At 42.6% G+C, this 21261-nt stretch overlaps 1 protein-coding gene across 1 annotated transcript in view; it reads left to right on the plus strand.

The window, feature by feature from the left end:
- The window catches only part of LOC308287880 (protein diaphanous homolog 3-like), a gene marked incomplete at its 5' end in the record, with an annotated part of 315168 nt that overhangs the window by 209120 nt on the left and 84787 nt on the right, over positions 1–21261 (plus strand). The window contains one exon of the mRNA XM_080729203.1: positions 6663–6798. Coding sequence (XP_080585329.1) covers positions 6663–6798 — 136 coding nt within the window. The remainder of the gene's footprint in view (positions 1–6662; positions 6799–21261) is intronic.

The following is a 21261-nucleotide window of genomic DNA, read 5'->3' on the forward strand; positions in this document are numbered from 1 at the left end:
TATCAATCTATATATCTGTCTCTCCTTCACACTTTCGGTCTCTCTCGTTCACCTCCATATTTACTGCAAGAGGTCTATTTACTGCAAGAGGTCTATTAGAGTAACGTTAACTCCATAGACACATACAAAACAGAAAAAAAAAACACAAAACAATGGCACTGCCGCTTTAATGTACCTGTCTTTTCTGTCTTTGTTACACACACTTGCGGTCTTGTCTGAAAATACATGCAGTCCACGTAACCCACACCTTACTGTATGTATCCTATTCCTGGGGTGCTGCATGGGGGTTTTATGTTCACTGAAAGAGGAGCGAGAGAATCTGTAGAGTACCGTAGTAGTATTCTCATTGAATTATATAAAAAGCAATGTATCTATCTATTGTCTGTATACTGTAGCATTAGTGATGGAAAGACATCCTCCACCAAGCGTGCCCCACATAACTTTCACATCCTACCCGAGATTCATGCAAGCGCTGATCTTGCTGAACGTTTTACCTCTGTGCCAATAGAGCACACCTGCTTGCTCAGGGGAGAAATGGAACTCTGACCTTCAGGCAGTACCACCTGGTCATCACCAGACCTGACGAAACGGGTCGAAACGTTGTCAGCTTTAATTTCATTTTTACTACTGGCAGCTACAAGACAGTGTGCAGATTTCTCTTCTTCTCCATTGTACGCATTTTTGTTCAGCACCTGTGATAGATGTGCGTGCTTCCCTCTTGGACTCTAGTACCACTTTTCAACCAGTAGTGAACTAGTCTCGCGTAGCCAGACAACTATTCCACAATCTCTGAATGCTATATTCTCTGGAACTACAGCTCCCCAGCGGCGAGTAATGGAAGCTGTCATTACCGTTCAAGAAAATATATTTTAAAATGTCATTTCTGCTAAGCAGCAAGCTAAACATGTTAAGATGATTTTTATTTATATAATGATAAATGTGCGCGATGTGAGACGGAAACGAAAGTGACGAGGAGGCTTCACTTCACTAAAAACAATCTAAACTAGTGAAAACAGCCGATCTACAAGCACACAATGCCTTGTGGTGCGAGGCGTTGTGTGCTTGTAGATCGGCTGTTTTCACTACCTTTGTGCGACGGCCTTGTATGATGAAGCAGGGCTTTACTTTGTGAAAAAAAAAGTACAAATATGAAACGTGGAGATGCGAGGTTTCTGCCCGACCGTGACGATATTCACAAAGAAATATTCTGTTGGCAATTAACAATAATATACCACTTGGATGGGTACAACTGCGAGGATGCGTAATGTGACAAGGCCCTGAACCGCTTCTTTTCTTGCTCCATTGTCATTGTAAAGTGTGGAAGTGATCCTTGCTTAAACGGGCCAACTTGTTGTATTGACCTGCTATGGACTAATCGTTATTTTCACTCTGTTGCTGAGGGGCAAACCCTCCCTGCAGATTTGACCAAGACTTCATTTAGCCTCATTGTAGACACATCTGATGGATCTGTACTGCAGCTCACAATCGAAAACAACTGTCACACAAGCCTCATTTGGAGGGAAACAAAGTTAGATAACGTTAAGCATTGAGAAAATGCAATTACTATTGACCCACAGTTGTTCATGTAATAGTCCAGCTGTTATATGTATCACATTCTAGCAATAGGCTGACATAATACGTTTTTTTATTTAATTTTGTTTTTGTGTTAAAAATAGTGCATATCCAGTAAGCTGCTTTATTGTACACTGATGTTTTTTCCTCATAAATGTGATCAACAATCCGGTCCTGACTGTTAAACTCTGTGATTTCAGCACTAACTAGATTGCTGTCTATATATGACAGTGGTTGGGGCATAGTTGGAGACAGGATACAGATTTGCTTGAGTGTTGTGATGTGATTAGCTTTAAAATCTTGGTTTCGTAATTGAGGTTGACTTTTTAATGAGAGAGCGGCTTGGAGAAAGAAAACAGGGATGGGGCATGAAGAAGAGCTGATCCTAATTTCACATTACGCATGCATCATTCACAACTGTCTGTTTGTAACCTGGATTCACTTAGTTGTCCATTATTGAAAATGTATTCTGGGTGATTTCTCATGCTCCCCTCTTTTTTCATTCTCTCTCTCTGGTTGTAATTTAGCAGATTGGGTGCCCATTAAGATAAGTCATTTGTTGAATCAGATGTTGCTACAAGCAACCGACACAGACATTCCATCAAATCAGAGTTAATGTTGTGGAGGAGATGGTTTCGTTTAAAAATAGACTTCTGTGCTGCTTTAATACCACACTCAGTCTGTTGGATATTAATTTCCCCCCTGCTCTCCCTGTGGGTTCCAGTTCAGATTGGATATTCTACTGGAGAGACGTTAGCAGGACCTCCCCACCACGGAGACAGATCGTCTCTGTCTGTTTTTCTCCTTTCCTCACACTTTGCTACCCTCCCACCATCTTCCTACCTCCCTCCGATCTCCAGGAGATGGATTGTTATTCAATCCCATCTCCCACCTCCTCCCTCCTCGAGCTGTCTGTGTGGGATTCCTCGCAGTGTGGTAGAGTTCATGGACTCATCATTGGCCACCCCTTGAATCCCCCCCCCCCCCCCCCCCCCCCAAACTCGCTGACTTGGTTCTCAGCAGTATTGTTAGGCGAGCATATTACAGTACCATAGGTATGTACATTGAACGTTTCTTGAATTATGCGTATACAATACACCACATACAGCATATAGATAACCTGACAGTCAACAAAACTAAAATAGAATACAGCAATAGGTGTGCCACGTGCAAATATATCACAATGTACAGTTTGTACTGAGAAGGCGCAGTTGTACATCCAGATATGAACATGACATGTACTGTATGTAGAGAATAGTGAGAATCTAATGAGTTTTAGGAGTTTGAATCTCCAATGTTGTGCTGCTATTCCGAAAACGTCGGGTCGGGTAGAGTCGGGTTTGGGAAGAATTTGAGAACTCTCTCACAGTAAAAGTAATACAAATAATAATAATTTAAAAAATTATATATTTTTTTTTAATTGAGCCCGAGGCCCGACTAATTAGCATATATTTTAGGCCCTACCCTAAATGTCAGGTCGGGTTCGGGTATGGTCGTGTTTGGGCAGAATTTGAGAACCCTTAATAGGTACTCGGCCAGACCGGATGCACCACCGTGGACTTTTTTTGAAAGGTGCTTACATCTGACCGTAACTGCACCAAACCAATATCTAAACGTAATCCTCTCTAACCTAATGCCTAAACACCACTATTTAAGAATACCTGAACTGAAGGTCAGCTCTGGTTGTCTGCACAATGCAGCATGGTTATGATGCTGCTGGTTTAGGAGCCCCTGCCAATAGTCAATCTGTAATAAATACCGCTATAGTCATTAGTCCGTCCATGCCAGGCTAGTATGCAAGCAGATCAGACGAGAGAATAAGCAGCAATGGTCAGTTTGATACAGCTGTCAAGAAGCTGTCATCTTGCCTGTATAAATTGCCTGTCTCCCTCCTCTTACCATCGTAGTTCTCACTCAATGATGTTGGTGTGTATTTGGGTGTGCATGCATTGATGTTGTTTGTGCGATGTGACTTCTCTTCAATTGACCAAGCCTCTGTGATGCACCTGGAGGGCTGTTGTGGGGAGAGTCACTGGGTTTGATAAGAGCCCAGCCTCCCTAGCTCTAAGTGCCTGGCTATTGATTAGGGTGGCAATCATACTAGCACTCTATTAAATCATACACAGCCTCTCCCTCAGCTTGGGCATAATGGAGCTATCGACACCACTTACTGTGAGTTTAACAACCGTCTGGAAGAGAGATGATGGAGCCTGCACCTGTGCTGGTTAATCTATAGCAGATATCTTATCTAAAAACTGACCCTTGATAGATATGCTATAGGATCTTGTTTTCCATGTCACATGTCCGCTGTACAAAGAAAAGAAGAGAAGGCAAGCTACTGTACTGGGGGAGTTATTTCATAAATCATTGTCTCCGCCAGGCTGAAAGGCGTGGCCAAGACTGTTTTCTTCCCTGTTCATCCGTACAATCAAAATGTTTTCCCTTGGATTCCTTGGCTCATTACACAACTCCCCTAATATGTCACGCCTATTTTCACCAGTTTTCTGCCATGTCGTGTTTTCTTTTCAAAACAGTTTTTGCTTCTACTCCTACCAATTTTGTCCAAACATCACCCAAATTAGTATACCTTATCTCTGTAGTCATGTGATGAATATGTATCTTTCTGATTTTTAGGATTTCATTGGCTTTCAACGTCTTTGTGATCAAGACGTTTGTGTCATATGACTCATTTTGCATAAAATAATACATTTCATGAATGCAGTGCTCGATTCCTGGATCGTAGCGTTTTGCAATCATATATTCTCCCCCCATGGATTCAAACTGCATTCATGGTCTGGAGAGGGCACTTTTTACAAACGGATAAAAGGGCAGGGGCTCAAGCCCCCTTTGATGTCTATGTGTGCACGTGCCTGCTTCAGGCAGTAATAGTTGTCAACCAAAACGTGTCTTGCCCGAAAGGCCGGTTACCAAGGTCTGAGTGTATCAGTGGTAGGGGTAAGTAGGGAGACAAACTCAAACCACTGCAGATGTACTAGTTAAATAGTATGCACATACTAGCGTACATATTGTTCATATATGTTTATTCATACGATCATGTCCAGATTGCAGCTTCAAGGTAGAATATCTTTAGACCAAAAATGTCCTCGTAAAGGCTGTCATGAAACCCCTCCATTTCCCCCCTGTGCATGCCACTGGGTCAATTATAAAAAAGATGACCTCGAGGAAGGCTACTGAAATGTACAGGGATTTGAAAAGAGCCAGCGGGCAGATTTGAGGACCATGCCGTGAGCACATGTCATATTCAGACGGTTGTAAATGTGAGTCTGTATAGACCCGCAGGTAGGGTGACAGACATACACAGCTGCACCTGCTAGCACTGTTCAGCTCAGCGGCTGCACGCTGGTGTATTCAGCCTATAGCTGCTGAACCCTCCCGCCTGCTGTTGACCAACTGGACAAAGCTCACACTAGCAGTGACCAGCAGGTGATGCTGGAGCTCTCTCACTGACCCTGACAACAGTGCACGCACACGCACAGTACATACACACACATGGAATGTCTAATGTCCTGTGTCTGATACGTTATTTATGGAGGCTACTGTCACATGTGTTATATTTGTTTTGTTGATATGTTGCATCTCATCTTTCTTCTCTTTCTTGTTCCCGTTTGACTCGTGACACTGTCTTTGATATCGTTCTTCAATACGCAGCATAGAACAAGAGAGAATTATAAACCAGAGTTCAGAACAGTGGCAGTGTCAGACGAGCCTTTCTCCCCTAAGTTAACAGATGGCTGTCTACCAACACACCAACCTACCCTTTCATCCTAGACAGAATGAAAGCCTCTACAAGATTCCAGATGTTGATGGGGCAAGCATGAAAGACAAAACTATAGAGCAGAACATGTCCTATGAAAGTAACACTCAACAGCGCCTTACTCATCTTACGTTGTTCGTCCTTACTAGGGTTTCACAAATAGTGATTTTTAGTATTCCAATTATTCGACCTCAGTATTCAAATAGTCGAATATTCGACAGGACTGGCCAAACTGCCAAATATTAAGCAAGAGGCGAACATTGTGAAAATAGCCGATCTACATGCTCACAACGCCTCGCGTTGCGAGGCGTTGTGAGCATGTAGATCTGCTATTTTCAAAATATTTATCTGCGGAACCGAGTCACAATAAATGTAATACCTAAAATTCCAAGTGCTTGTCAGGGTGGGGTCAGATATGTTTATTTTGGGGGTCCTAAAAAGGTCTGAGAACCCCTGGTATAGAGCATTAACAAATTCATCCGCCAGGGGCATTGACAACTCATTCTTATGACTTCCTATCTCGCCAAGCTTTATAAACTATATATTTTTATAAATAATAATAATTTAAAAAAAAGCGAATATTCGACTTTGGGGAACAACGATGAATAGTGACTTTGATATTTGAATATTTGGTGAATGCCATAGAACATGTAGGGGCGGCATAGCTCAGGGGTAGAGAAACCGTTATTAGAGCACGAAGGGTTCCCGAAGGGTTCCCAGTTCGAATCCGGGCTCCCCCTGAGTTAATGTCGAAGGGTCCTTGGGCAAGACTCTGAACCCCTAGTTGCTCCCGGTGAGCAGGTTGGTGCCTTGCATGGTTTCCTCCGCCACCGGAGTATGAATGTGTGCGTGAATGGGTGAATGTAATGCACAATCTCTGTAAAGCGCTTTGGATAAAAGCGCTATATAAATGCACCATTTACCATTTACATGTCCTATGAAAGTAACACTCAACAGTGCCTTACTCATCTTATGTTGTTCCTCCTTACTACCTCTCTCTCTCTCTCTCTCTCTCTCTCTCTCTCTCTCTCTCTCTCTCTCTCTCTCTCTCTCTCTCTCTCTCTCTGTCTTTGTATTTCTTGTATCTGGTCTCTTTTTGTGCTAGAGAAGACCAGCGTGCTCAGACACCTAACAGGTGTCATTGGTCTTTAATGGGGCTTCTGATAAAGATGTCTGTGGGGTTTGACAGCTGCTTCTGACATACCCTACTCCCTCCGTCTGTGTGTGTGTGTGTGTGTGTGTGTGTGTGTGTGTGTGTGTGTGTGTGTGTGTGTGTGTCTGTCTTTCACTCACTCACTATTCATTTCCCTCACAGCAAGCGCTCAAGGAGAACCACCGGAGGAGAGAAGCAGAGGAGAAGCAAAGAAGGGCACAGGCAGCCAAGGAGAAAGCTGAGCGAGAGAAGCGGGAGAGGCAACAGAAGAAGAAGCGCTTGCTGGAGGTCAACGCAGGTACAGCATTCAGTCTGCATTGTTATTCTGCCATGAATAAACACCCTGGCAGCCTCAGTCTAGGATCAAATGTTTGTATCATACACTCACTGCAGATCCAATAGCCTGCATGCAGGTATATTCCCTTCAATAATCAGTATTGATGTGAACTTAATTTATCCTGTTGAGAAATTGCTTATGCTTGACCAGTCAAGCGCACATCTTTCAGTATGTCTGGAATATAATAGAGTAGACATAGTATAAAATACAGTACAAACTAAATAGTGATAGTATTCCTTCTGAAGATATTTATTTCCTGATTGTGTCTTTGATTTGATCTGATTTATCATACTGGCTGGTTAATGTTACTGTACATCATTTCAACTAAACTCATATCTATTGTCTCCTTTGCAGTTTCAAGAATGTGGGAAATTAATAGCATAAGAAAAAAGACTGAAATGTTGAAATCGGCACTGTAAAATATTTACATAAGGCAGTTAAATGGTAGATGGTATAATAACAGGTTACACTGGCGCAAACAGTGCAAAGTGCAGATTGCAAGTTTACATAAAACACTTGTTCATGCCATGCAGCCCACATTGCGTAGGTAGGTACCAAATGTACTTACAATTAGTTGTAGTCAGGCAAATTGTTGACCTATTGAAATCATTGCAAGAGTGAGGAAAAAACAGAAAGTTATTGTATTTTAGACCAATTCAGACCTAGTAAGTCCAGTGTAGTCCTGGCGTAATAGTTTTCTGCTGTAGCCATTATTCCGAATAAGATGTGCGCCTAATGTACGTATTCTAGGTGGGTTCACCACGCCTAGGACCACACTAAGTATCTGTTTCTGTACAGAACAAGATTTCCCCTGTAAACTGCGCTTTTCTTGTCAGGCTTTTACTGACAGATACCTGCTATCATGCTTTGTCTACTAACAACTGTAATATAAATAGTTTTTTGTGGTCAGAATTGGCAAATTAACCATTTTTCAGGCAATGCATTTGAGCTTTTATTCATGGCAATCAATTGGCTAATTTGGGCCTCTGCCTGCAGAGCCTTTTCTGGTCTTCTGGCTTATCCTACTGACTCGACACTGGGTACTGCACTCCCTTGCATCGTCTACGACGTGTGTCTGTGTGGTGCATCTGAAGTTAGTCGGTCAAACGATTCTCGAGATACGTGGATTAACAGACGTATAAGTACATACAGAGATTCTCTGCATTTATTGTAAGATTGTAAGAAATGACAAATAAGGAAACATTTGAAAAGTAACCGCTAGTTCATGGGGTCAGTCAAATGGGTAGGATATATCCTCTGGGGAACATAAATATTACTCAACAGGATTCTTGGCAATCCAGACATTACTATTTTTTGGTCTTGTTTGGACAGAGAGATGGACAGACAGACCAACATTGCCATCCTTAGAGCCAGCTGCTAGATGGGCTTAAAATAAATACATAAACCACATCTCCCCACTGATTTTAAAAGCCAATGTATGTTGTGTCACATTTCACTGTGACACAAAATTATTTGAGCTAAAATGATTTCATTACGGGGTGCCCACTGGCCTACTGGTTCAGGCGCTTACCACATTGCCACATAGGCATTGATGCCTGACGACGTCACCGGTTCGATTCCCGATCCGGATGACCTTTGCCGCATGTCTCTCCCCCCATTATCTGCCAGTCAACTGTCCTATTGAATAAAAGCCCAAAAAATGCATATTTAAAAACGATTTAATTAGAATTTTGGATTTAATTGACAGAACTTGATAAATGTGCTTGTGAAGAGAACTTTCATATTGGATATTATCCTCATATGAGTGTTCTTACCATCTTGATGCTTCCAGTTGATATTCTAGTTATGTACATAAAATTACCTCCTCATATATAGCCTACATGATCTTTATGCTATTTAATTTGCAATATAGAAATATTATTGTAGAGTGTGTCTGAATTTTGAAATATCTATATCTGTGGTCCATGACTGGCTCTCATTGATATGGGAACCAGAAGGCTTGCTCAATTCACCAGGCTGGTCCAGGCATAGCTACATATGAATGAGATAAGGTCTGTAGTGTGCCAGCAGATCGTCTGTGCCCAGTGGCCCGTTGTTTCTTTTGGAACCCACCAGATGCCAGGAGCTCTCTATCAACACACCAGCCTCCAGACCAATTTCCGTGCAAAGCCCAGCTTGGCAGTGCATTGGAGCTTGGCTGTACGTGTCAACCCGTCACCAGCATATAGCTAACCTGACCAGTGCCAACCACTGAAGCAGTCATGTATACCCAAGAGTATAAGCACAGATCCACTGTGTCCCATCCAGGCCAAAGCAATGCTTTGGTGTAATACCCAATACCTGCATCCAAAGACAACCCTCTCTCTGCTTAAGAAAAAGAGACAATTTCCCCTGTGCCAGGCTCTATTTTTACATCTTCATCCTTGCACATGTTATCTTGTATGTCCTAAATGTGACAATAACGATGTGGGCTGTCACAATTATTACATAATCGTCTAATCGTGATTATTTGACATAATCGCAATTATTTTTCATAATCGTCATAATCGTTTCCATGTTGAAAAATATTAATATATTTAAAAAAGAAAATGCTCTGCTTCTGAATTCAGAAGCAGAGCACCTTAACTGAATCCCACCGAGTGACAGCTGGTCTTAGTCTTAGTTTAGATTTTGGTGAAGTTTTATTCCATCTTTGTTTCAGAGCTATAGTTAGTTACTGTAGGACAGCCACATGTTGAAGAAAGGCTTATACAAAAGCAGTGGTGGGAAAAGTACTCAAATGTTTTACTTAAAGGGGGCGGAATTTTCGGCGGCCGAAATTTAACATTATGATACAGTAGGTCACGTGGTCTTTCTTCAAACGGTCTGAAAAGGAGGCGGGGCCGTATCAGTTATTAGTGAATGTATACTTCGTCCGTCGTGCGGTGCCGCGCACAACTTGATGTGTTGTTGTTAGCTGGTAGCGCCGCACCGCACGGCTATTTTCAAGAGCTATTGTGTGTGTACACACACACACGCACACACACAGGCTACCACAGACTTCAGTCCTCCGGAGCTCCGGTGAAGCACTGGAGCACTTTTTAGCAGAGATGGCTGCTAAAAAGTGGTCCGGAGCTGACACCGGTGAAGCACTGGAGCACTTTTTAGCAGAGATGGCTGCTAAAAAGTGGTCTGTGCTGCGGAGGATCGAGGAGAACGTTGGACCCTGGTTCTAATCTCTGACACCTTTTTGTTAGACGACTTGTACCCTGTACGCGGTTAGGGGGGATTCTATAGCAGATTATATCAATTTTTTACCCCTAGAACTGCTTGTTTTAAAATTCGTTTTATGAATTGTCGCATTTTCTCCTCGCACAGTTCTGTTGGGGTTGTTTCACTAGATAATACTCAGCGCTCAACTCCGCCCCCTCCCGTCATATTACCCAATCAAATTAATTTAATTCAGTTACTGTACAGAAAGTACTACTTTCAGTACAGTAACTACAATAAATTAATTTGATTGGGTAATTTAACATGGGGGTACATGACATCATTAAAAAATTGGCTAATTTGATAGCCATAATTAGCTGTTTTGGCCGTGTCACGCCCACTTTAAGTAAACGTATCTATACGGCAACGTAGAAATACTCTACAAGTAAAAGTCCGGAATTAAAAATGTACTTGGGTAAAACGTATTGGCATCGAAATGTACTTAAAGCACCAAAAGTAAAAGTACAAAATGTTTGACAACACGGCGCGTTGTGAGCTTGTTGATCGTCTGTTTTCAAATAGCCTACGTATAAAATAGGGCTAATGTGGTTAATATATGTTTTATAATATTGTAATTTAAACCTGCAAAGTGACAAGTAACTAAAGTTTTCAAATAATCACGTTACCCTAACCCAGTGGTTCTCAACCTGTGGTACATGTACCACTGGTGGTACATGGGCCCCCCTCTGGTGGTACTCAGAGGAGTCTCCCAAAAAGGATTAAGTGAGACACACTGTAAGTGGAGACTGTGGATATTTATATTATACTACAGGTAGTTCTTCTGACAAGCAATTGGTTGATATAGGGCAGGCTCTCTAGCCGTGCTGAAATGAGCATGACAGCACACCTAGCCGTTATTAGAGGATTTGAGAATGGGTCAATCACATTAGAAATATCATCAGTTTAAACAAGAAGTTCACAAATGTAGTAGCTAAATGTGGCCGATGGTCATAAAATTACTGTCTTAGGAATGCAACAAAAAACAAGGAATAAATCGGCCTCCTGTGTTAACTGTGCATAGCTGAATAGGATTGGACGTACCTGTATTTTAACATCAGTTATTATGGTGGTACTTGGAGAGAGAGAGATATTTTCTGAGGTGGTACTTGGTGTAAAAAGGTTGAGACCCACTGCCCTCACCCTAACCACTGCTTGGAATCTAGTTAGATATTGTCACTGTTGGGCGGTGACCCGGTACGTGCACACATCAAACATCAAAGGGGGCTTGAGCCCCTGCCCTCTTACTATGGTGAAAGAAATGCATGCCATACCTGAAGGCAGCATTAAAGAGAATTGCCTTGCCCAAACTCTTATGTTGAAGGAATTGCCCTCTCTGTGTAGACATCCATGCCGTTAAGCCACATCCCCAGTGTTCACTTGATTATGCTAAGTTCAGTGTGGTATCAAGCACCAAAAATAGCCAACCTCCAAGCTCACAACGCTGTGAGCTTGGAGGTCGGCTGTTTTCGATATATTCACTAAAAAACCCCTTTAGAAATGTCAGCCCCTGCCCCTCTAACATTCTCTGCACGTCCCTGGTGGTGACCTTGTATTACTGTCTGTTACTGTTTTCATGATCCAGCCATATTGGATCCAATGGGTCTAATATGGATCCTCCTAATGCTAATCCTCATTGGTTAAACATTTATGAAACCAGACACTATCAAACTGTGTATAGTAGTGTTTTTGGCGATACTTCTCACACTGCAGCTCCTCAATATGGCTTAAAAGGGAGCATTGTAGGGTCCTAGCGCCCAAAGATATTTTGGAACACAAAAACACATAAACAGTAACATCAGAAACAGTATTTATTCATGTTAAAATACCTTAATAAATACATTCCCGGTACAATTAGGCACCTGTGTCGGGGGCAGACAAGATTATATTTAAAAAGGCTTACATTATACAGTATCATATATATGACTTTAAACACTTTCGACCCAACATCCTGGTAATGTTTTTTTTTTAAAGTGTACAAGTGTTAAAATTAAGTTTTTATGTGGCCACACCCACCTGTTCATTAAGTATGCCTGGTTGTCAGGTGGGTGGTGAGCCAGCTGAAGCTAGCCACACCCACAGCTGTTGTTTTATGATAAAAAGGGGAGGTGGTGATTTTGTGTATTTCAATTGGGCCTTTTGACTCAGAGGCTTTCAGCTTTCAGGAAGAAACCAAAAATACACAGGGAAGACATATTTGCATATTATAACCACACCTGGGGGTCTGTTAGAGTAATGTTAACTCCTTAGACACACACAAAACAGAAAAGGTACAAAACTATGGCACCACCACTTTAAATATTGATGGAGTTACAAGTTTTCCGCTCGACAGCGACGATACCACACCTGGGGGTCTGTTAGAGTAATTGCGACCGTCAGGGAGCAGTTTACTATGAAAACCTCCACCGTCCGTCCGTCCGTCCGTCCGTCCGTCCGTCCGTCGGTCACACGTCACACGTCACACCTTTGCCCTGCTCATATCTCCGCATCAGTATGACATCACACCACATGTGTACACAAACCTTTGTGTACGTTGCTGTGGCAACAGTCTGTTGTTGCTGGTTTGTTAGTGTACGTTAGCAACCACCTTAGCAACCATGGTTTTACCCTAGCAACCAACTGTTTACCCTAGCAACCAACTGTTTACCATAGCAACCATGTTTTTTTACCCTAGCAACCAACTGTTTACCATAGCAACCAGATACGCAGAGCAGGGATCTCCATATATGGGCATAAACAGGTGACATCACACTGATGTCAGATACTCAGAGCAGGGATTTCTCCATAATATATGGGCATAAAAGGGATTCTGTTAGGGATCTCCATATATGGGCATAAAAGGGATTCTGTTAAGGATCTCCATATATGGGCATACAAGGGATTCTGTTAGGGATCTCCATATGTGGGCATAAAAGGGATTCTGTTAGGGATCTCCATATATGGGCATAAAAGGGATTTGGTTAGGGATCTCCATATATGGGCATAAAAGGGATTCTGTTAGGGATCTCCATATATGGGCATAAAAGGGATTCTGTTAGGGATCTCCATATATGGGCATAAAAGGGATTCTGTTAGGGATCTCCATATATGGGCATAAAAGGGATTCTGTTAGCTGTTAGTGATCTCCATATATGGGCATAAAAGGGATGCTGTTAGGGATCTCCATATATGGGCATAAAAGGGATTCTGTTAGGGATCTCCATATATGGGCATGAAAGGGATTCTGTTAGGGATCTCCATATATGGGCATAAAAGGGATTGTATCCCAGATGATGCCCTGTTAGGAGATCCACACTAACAGAATCCATATATGGTCCTACCGACAGCTGCTATAAGCCAACCCTGGCGATAAGGTCTGAGTCGAAGAAATGCTTCTTTCCTGGCAAGAATTGCCCCTTTATACTGTAGGGCTCGTTTGTGTATTGTATGACATCACGCCACATCATCGGCTGAGGACTGTGTGATGTCATCATATCTCCATATATGGAGACATAAGTTGCTCATGCCCAAATATGGGCTGGTGAGGTCAGACTTAGTGTGATGTGTAGGTTATCTCCATATATGGAGATTCAACTTCAATGAGTAACCATGGCAAACTGTCAACTGCCCGTATGTCTTGATAATTGGTAAAACAAACTTTTGGCCTATTTGTGGAGATAAGCGACCAACGGTCGCTTATCTCCCGATTAGGGAGTCTTACTGGTGTTAACTCCTTAGACACACACAAAACAGAAAAGGTACAAAACTATGGCACCACCACTTTAAATATTGGTGGAGTTACAAGTTTTCCGCTCGACAGCAACGATATGTTCAAATTAAGATAACGCTCTAGGGGAAACCTCTGAAATCCCTGTCCCTGTAGGACACACACACACACACACACACACACACACACACACACACACACACACACACACACACACACACACACACACACACACACACACACACACACACACACACACACACACACACACACACACACACACACACACACACACACACACAGAGAGAGAGAGAGAGATGAGATCAAAAATAATGAGTGACTGATTTGGCATTTAGCCACCATGCCTGGACGTGAGTCACAGTTCCTCTCTTATTTCATACTCTCCCTGACTCTCTTTCCCTTTCACTCTTTTTCTCCTAGTCTCTGTCACTCAAACACTTGCGCACGCATGCGCGCATGCACACGCACACACACTGACTGCCTATTTATTAACCAAAGAGCTTTCTCTTTGTTTGTCAGGCAGGATTGTCCTCAATGGAGATTTTCTCTGTAATCATCTGATTATCCATCAATTCCCTAAAAAGCCCCAGAGAGACTGCATATCCACATTATGCTGAAGGGCACAGCAATGAGAGATGGGGAAGGACGCGTGTGTGCGTGTCTGTGTGTGTGTGTCATGAAAAATAATTAACTTATTTATATATACAGTACCTTTATGCAATATATATATTTATATACCGGTGTATGTATGTATATATATATATTTCTATATATATATACCGGTGTGTGTATGTATGTATGTATGTGTATATGTATATGTATATATATATATATATATATATATATATATATATATATATATATATATATATATATTAGGTAAAGATTTTGCTTTCAGTCCACAGTCGCCATGGTTCTGAGATTCCTCTCAGGTTCATAGCATTCTCTTCCAGATCAGCCTCGCCTGCCAACCGACTGCATGCTTCCCCACCTGCGCGATAAAAGTGTACGCGTCTCCGGCTGCCACACAGCGTCGTGTGGTAATCTGTGAGAGAGCGTGCATGCATTTGCATAGAGCCCTATGGAGAGATTGAAATTCAGATTGAATAGGTGTTTCTTTTTTTCTCTTCCTCCACCTCCTCCTCCTGCACCAGCAGTGCCTGCCTGCCTTGTGTATGACAAATCTGTTGTATTAACTCCCAGGGTAGGCCGGGAGCAAGAATGTTTGTGGAGCGACAAATTACACATCAGAGCTTTATTTAACATTCCCTACATGGCTACAAGCGATGAACTATTAAGACGTCAAATAGAGGAACAGCTCGAGACGCACCCCTGCATGCAAAGATGTGAACACGGTACAGAGGAGAGAGACAGTGAAGGACGTGCAAAAAACAATGAGGGGAAAAAAGAAATACAGCAAAATGCTGCTAAAGCTCAACTCCTCTTCCATGTTGTCGTCACCTGACCATGCAGCTGCATGAACAGCGGTTCTCTCGGTGGCTTTATTCATGATGTGCTGAATGGCTGCTTAGAAATGACCGCTAAATTGAAAGAGGTCATGTATTCTCTATTCTGCTATTTCCCCTGTGCATGTCAACATGGCTCAGCCAAGGTGACAGACTTGTACCCCTTTTATCCCTGGCACCTCATTTTCGCCGTCCTCAGCATTTCAATCTGAAAGCCAAGTTGACCCCGCTTTGTTTTTACTCTGCTGAGGGAGATGGGCCCGCCCCATCTCCACCAGGCAGAGGTACCGCTAGGTCAGTGACTTGACGATAAGCGTTCACCCCGTTGAGTGAAGTATCTGGGGGCATTAGCGCTGGTCTGAATACACGGTTAGTCACTTGATACGCAGGCAGCCTGTTTGCCTCGACAATGGAAAACGTCACTCCTAGCCTCTTGTGATTAAGTAAGATGGCGATTGAAGTTTCACTGGGAGACAGCCGGAGAAGTACAGGCTGAGGTGGCGGTCCTTGCACTCCCCTTTATTTTGTCCACTACGTGTGACTCTACAGTGAGCGCCAGATCTCTTGTGCTGCGCATGCTACCAGTAGAGCAAGGAAGTGAATCCATTGGATTTGGTTTTATTTATTTGCGTTAATATTTCTCACAATTTTGTCAATTCATAATTTCAGATCCATTGATCCGCAATCCCTTTTATATTTGGGCACTGATTAATTGTGATGACATCAAATGGTTTCATGGCGTCGCTCCTTGGGAGCAGAGCCAACTAGGACAGGGTTTGTGTGTGTGCGTTTGTGTCCGGGGCTAGCCTCGCAAACTGCTGGACCATTCCGCATTGACATTTATTGTGCACACTGCCCTATTACTAACATGTACAGATCAATCTTAGAAAATTTGAATATTGTGTAAAAAACTGACTTCAGAAACTTCCCACTGGACTTCAAGCAACTCTTACTTCAGAAGGTTGACATTTCTCTAATATAAATCCTTGTTTTGAGTGGTCTAGTCTAGTGTAATATTGTAATATTTATGAACATGGACTTTTGATATTCATGAGCTGTATGCCATAAAAATTCAACATTTTTATTTAAAAAAAAGGTTTGGAATAATTCACTGAATATGCAGAATATATGAACGTTTCAGGAAATATTATGAAAGTTTCAAGAATCTTTACTTTTACAAAATATTCTAAGTTTCTGAGATTGATCTGTATGCATTATTATTTCACTTAGATGACATTTTTGGAAATATTTAACTTGGATTTCACAGTGGAAGTCAAAGGCAGAATGAAACTCAAATGTGTAGTCATATTGTATGTCTTAGATATGTCAGATGTTAATAGACTGACGTCCGAGATGTGAAATCCGAGGTCCCCATGAAGCCGTTATTAGACCTCATTTTATTAAGTATAGAGGACTAACACTCCAGACCCTACTGTTGTATGACAAAGTATAAACCAGGCTTTTTTTGTTTTCGTTCACCGTGCTGAAACTTGGAACGTGGAGTTGACACAGTAGACTGACATGTGGGAGGATGTGAACATGAGGCGGATACCGAAACCTTATTATTCCCTAAATAGACATCACAGAGGCCTGGGGTAGTTCAGCAGCTTGTCGTCATGTTATCAAAGTGTCTATGCACACGTGAACCTAGTTGTGTGTATACGTGCGTGTGCGTGTGTGCGTGTGTGTGTGTGTGTGTGTGCGCGTGTTTGTCTGAGGATGTGAGAGTGTTGTTGGGGTGTGTTCTGCACACTTGTAATGAGAGCTCTGGTCCCAGGTGCGGCAACATAGAAGAGAGGCAAACTCATTGTGCACATCAAAGTATCATTCAGTATAATTCTAGCTTCAAAGCTGGAAATACTCCTCTTTCTCTTCCTCGTCATCTGCATCTTCCTCCACCTCCGCACTTCCCTCCGTCCCTATCTTCCTTCCTTCTGTGCCCTCTTCCACCTCGTCCTCAATGCCAGCTCTTCTGAGCCTGTTTCACAGCTATTACTTTTAATAACATCTCTGCTTTAGTTTGTGCACTGCCATCAATGTGATATCTGTGATTTTATGGCAATCGTGGTTAGTGGATATAAATATGTCATGATTTGTGTGTGTGTGTGTGTGTGTGTATGTGTGTGTGTGTGTGTGTGTGTGTGTGTGTGTGTGTGTGTGTGTGTGTGTGTGTGTGTGTGTGTGTGTGTGTGTGTGTGTGTGTGTGTGTGTGTGTGTGGGGGTGGGTGGGTGGGTGTCTGAAAGAGTATCTTTCTATGTGGGTGTCTGAAGGAGTATCTTTCAATATTGTTCTATAAAGCACATGTATGTGCCCGTCAGTGGTTATGATTTATGTAAGAAATTGGACTGTTTCTGTGCTTCCATATGATTCTGAGTTGGGAGATCTTAGTGAGTTTTAGCTGTTGTTGTTTTTTTCTCCTTTCACCCCCTAAGGCTGAGTGAGTGTTTTATGTTCTCCTGGGTTGGAGTCAAACGGAGTTCTACACACACAGACACACACTGCAGGTTGCAAGAGATTGATCTGCTGTGTGTGTGTGTGTGTGTGTGTGTGTGTGTGTGTGTGTGTGTGTGTGTGTGTGTGTGTGTGTGTGTGTGTGTGTGTGTGTGTGTGTGTGTGTGTGTGTGTGTGTGTGTGTGTGTGTGTGTCATTTTGTCTGTGTGTGTTGTGGGGAGCGGAACGCTTGCCGCCGCCTGTGATGAATTGCCACAGCAGTGGAGACATATTTGGACGTCGAGGAGCGTTGGTTTTCCTCAGAAATGTTTGCTGCCTGCCTGCTCTGCGTAATGATGAAGAACTAGGTCTGTTTCGAATGGAGGAGAAGAACAACTCCTGCAAATGAAAAAGCCCACATACATACTTGTGAAACTCCTCAGCGTTAATTCATCCATTCATCCGCCACCTCAACCCTGGCAGCCCTATTTTGGGCATGTCAGTATAGGCAAAAAGCACATGTTCAACACTGTGCAACATGTTGAAAGATTTTTTAGATGTTTTTCTTTTTTTTTTAACAGGGCTTAAATTGTTAAATATTAACACTGTTAATTTGACTCTGTACACCAGTGGTTCCCAAACGTTTTAGCATGTGACCCAAAAGAGAAATTAGACGTTTACCCGGGACCTAAACTAGTCAAAACAGAAGTTCTACAAGCTCAACGCATCGCTTTATGCAGCATTGTGAGCTTGTAGATCGGCTATTTTCACTACTTCTTTAACATTTGTTTTCTAATTTATGGAATTTCTTAGAAAAGTATTTTATTTATTCATGAAATGACTTAGAAAAAACATTGCTTTTCTTTTTTATTATGAAAAATGTTGCTGGCGGGCTGGGCTGGCAGTGAAGTAGGCCATGATACAGCCACAGTGCGAGCGCTTGTGGTTGTGGGGGCAGCCTGGCAGTAGGGTGCCAGTGGAACAGCGGCCCTCCACTCTGGGGACTCTGTGCCCTGGATACAGGAGTGTAGGAAGGATGGCTGCAGCACGGATAATCCCCACCGCACAGCTTGGGATTGTCTGGCAGAGCAGGAGAAGAGAAGGCCACAGGCGTCACTGTGAAGATGACTGCCAGTGTAGGCGAGGGTGAGACACGGCCCCGCCGTGGAACCCTGCGCAGGGAGAGGAGGAGATCAACCGCTAGGGTTAGCAGGCCCCGTTGTGAAGGCTTGGCAGCAGCAGTCGCAGGTAATAGGCCTCACCATCGGAGGAGATTCAGATTGACGGAGATTGAGGAGAGCCTGGGGGCAACTGACAGGGTAGGTAGGCCCGATAAAGAATCTGGGAAACAGCCAATCCAGGAGCGATTTATCCCCCACAGGAGGATGGAGGGTGACAGCGACAGAGACGGCTAACTCAGTCATCATTAATATTTATTCATATAGACAACACTGTCTGGCTCAGGTAAACTCTAGTGCAACACACACACACACACACACACACACACATTCAGATGAGGGACATCATGCTTCACTTGGGTGACAAAGCGTCCATTTGCAACCACGAAAATTGGTGTTTCATTGAGGTGTGATGGATGGAGCTGCTCCATGCAGTAAATGTGGTTGATAAGACGAGCAAATAGCCTAGAGGGATAGAACATTTGGTAAATTTCAAAAGGAATTTGACTTGATGAAGTAAGATAAGAAAATAATGTTACTGTGTGAGCTGAGTAACATTGATTATCGGTGTCTTTCACCGATAATGTACAGTTGACATTAAGGAATAACTGATACCGATGTTTCCTGTTGAGATTGGCACATTTCACCCAGTTTTTTTTTTTTCATCTCACTCACTTCACTTTGTCTGCTGACCTCACTCAGCAACGAAATAAACAGAAAATAAACAAAGCTTAAAATAAAACAATTCTTAGGAGACAAGCAGTGATCACCCCATGATGTGCACTGCAATGTAGTTTCAAATGCACTACATTGCAGGTGCTTTTTGAGAGTGAGAAAATAAGACAGACCCGTGTGACACGTGTGATCACGGTTGGTGAATATTCAAAATGGACATTTCCTGTCAGTGCATAACCTGCAAGCAATAAGACATGGGGATGGAATGGTAGCAGAAGTATTATCCCCAGGTGTAAATTTACTAAGACATTTATGTTTTACTTGAACATGACAAGTAGTGGCTTTCCTTATTCACTAAGGTGCACTACTAGAATCTTGTGCTGGTGAAGCGGGAGAAATTAATTTCGGGCACTCTGATGTTGGCCCGCAAATATATGGCAGAAGCGTAATGTCCACTCCCTGCTAAACCTTTATATCATGGCTGCTGGTCGATGTGGTGAAGGCAATTGTGTCTGTAATACAGCGTCTGGGAGAAGCAGGTGTTCATTTCTTCCAAGTGCTGCTGTAGATTGCATGGATATCAGGGTCCGCTTTCGCAACGTAGCAGTAGAAACGCGAGTGTCAGTTTGTGGAAACTCTACCACCCATAGTGAATTATCAGTTTGATTAATGATCTAATTGAATTCAATGAATACATTCAACGCTTGTCGTCGGTACAGAATGAAAATGACAAAAGGTTTTTCCATATTCATGTTTGATCTTCCCACTGCTTTGCATGCACACACAGTCAAATTATCAATGTCCAATAGCGTCGGGCGGAAACCTTGTATCTCCAAGTTTCAAATGTGTATGTTTTTTTTTTTCGTAAGGAAAGCCGTGCTTCATCATACTAGGCTGTCGCACAAAACTAGTGAAAATAGCAGATCTACAAGTACACAACGCATTGTGGTGTGAGGTGTTGTTTGCTCGTAGATCGGCTATTTTCACTAGTTTAAATCATTTTTAACTCATACCCTGCCAAAAAAGAAGTTTCTATGATAAAAACGTCTTTAAAACGTCTTTTTCACTATGGACCTCCCTGCCAGACGTCTTCTGAACGTCTTTTTTTTTTATAATTAAAAAAAAAAAAAAAAATTGAAAAAAAAAATTTTGGACCTCCAACAGTGTACTAGGCATGATCGCGATCGCGAAATTGCATGTTTAACCCCCACACCAACCCCATCTTTCAAACATGGCAGCCATGTTTGTTTACATTTGAAGAAAACATAAGGGCTCCTTTCTCCTGAATGCCTGAACGGATTTCCAAGCGGATTTTTTTGTTTGAAAGCTGTGAAAAGCATGCACATGCATAGTGCATGATCTGTGCACGAATGTGTGCACCAGCGTGCACACTATTTTTTTAACCCTTTGTTGGCGAACCGGCAATATAAGAGGTCATCCCACTTTAAATATGGCACCGACTGAGTTAAAATGATAAATAGTACATCACGAACGGTTTTGGACAAGGTTTTAACCCTAACCCTAAACCTAACCCTAACCGTTGTGGGGACCTACTATTTTGTCCCCACACTGTCAGAGGTCCCCTGCAGGTGACTGTGTGAACATGCGTGTTTAGTCCCCATAAGTATAGCTAGACAAACTCACACACACACACACACACACACACACACACACACACGTCCACTGTTATTTACCATGTAGGTGTGGTTAGGCCTGTGACTGTGTTTCACTGGGGTTTGA

The sequence above is a fragment of the Nannobrachium achirus genome (assembly GCF_963921795.1).
Source record: "Nannobrachium achirus genome assembly, chromosome: 7".
NCBI lineage: Eukaryota > Metazoa > Chordata > Actinopteri > Myctophiformes > Myctophidae > Nannobrachium > Nannobrachium achirus.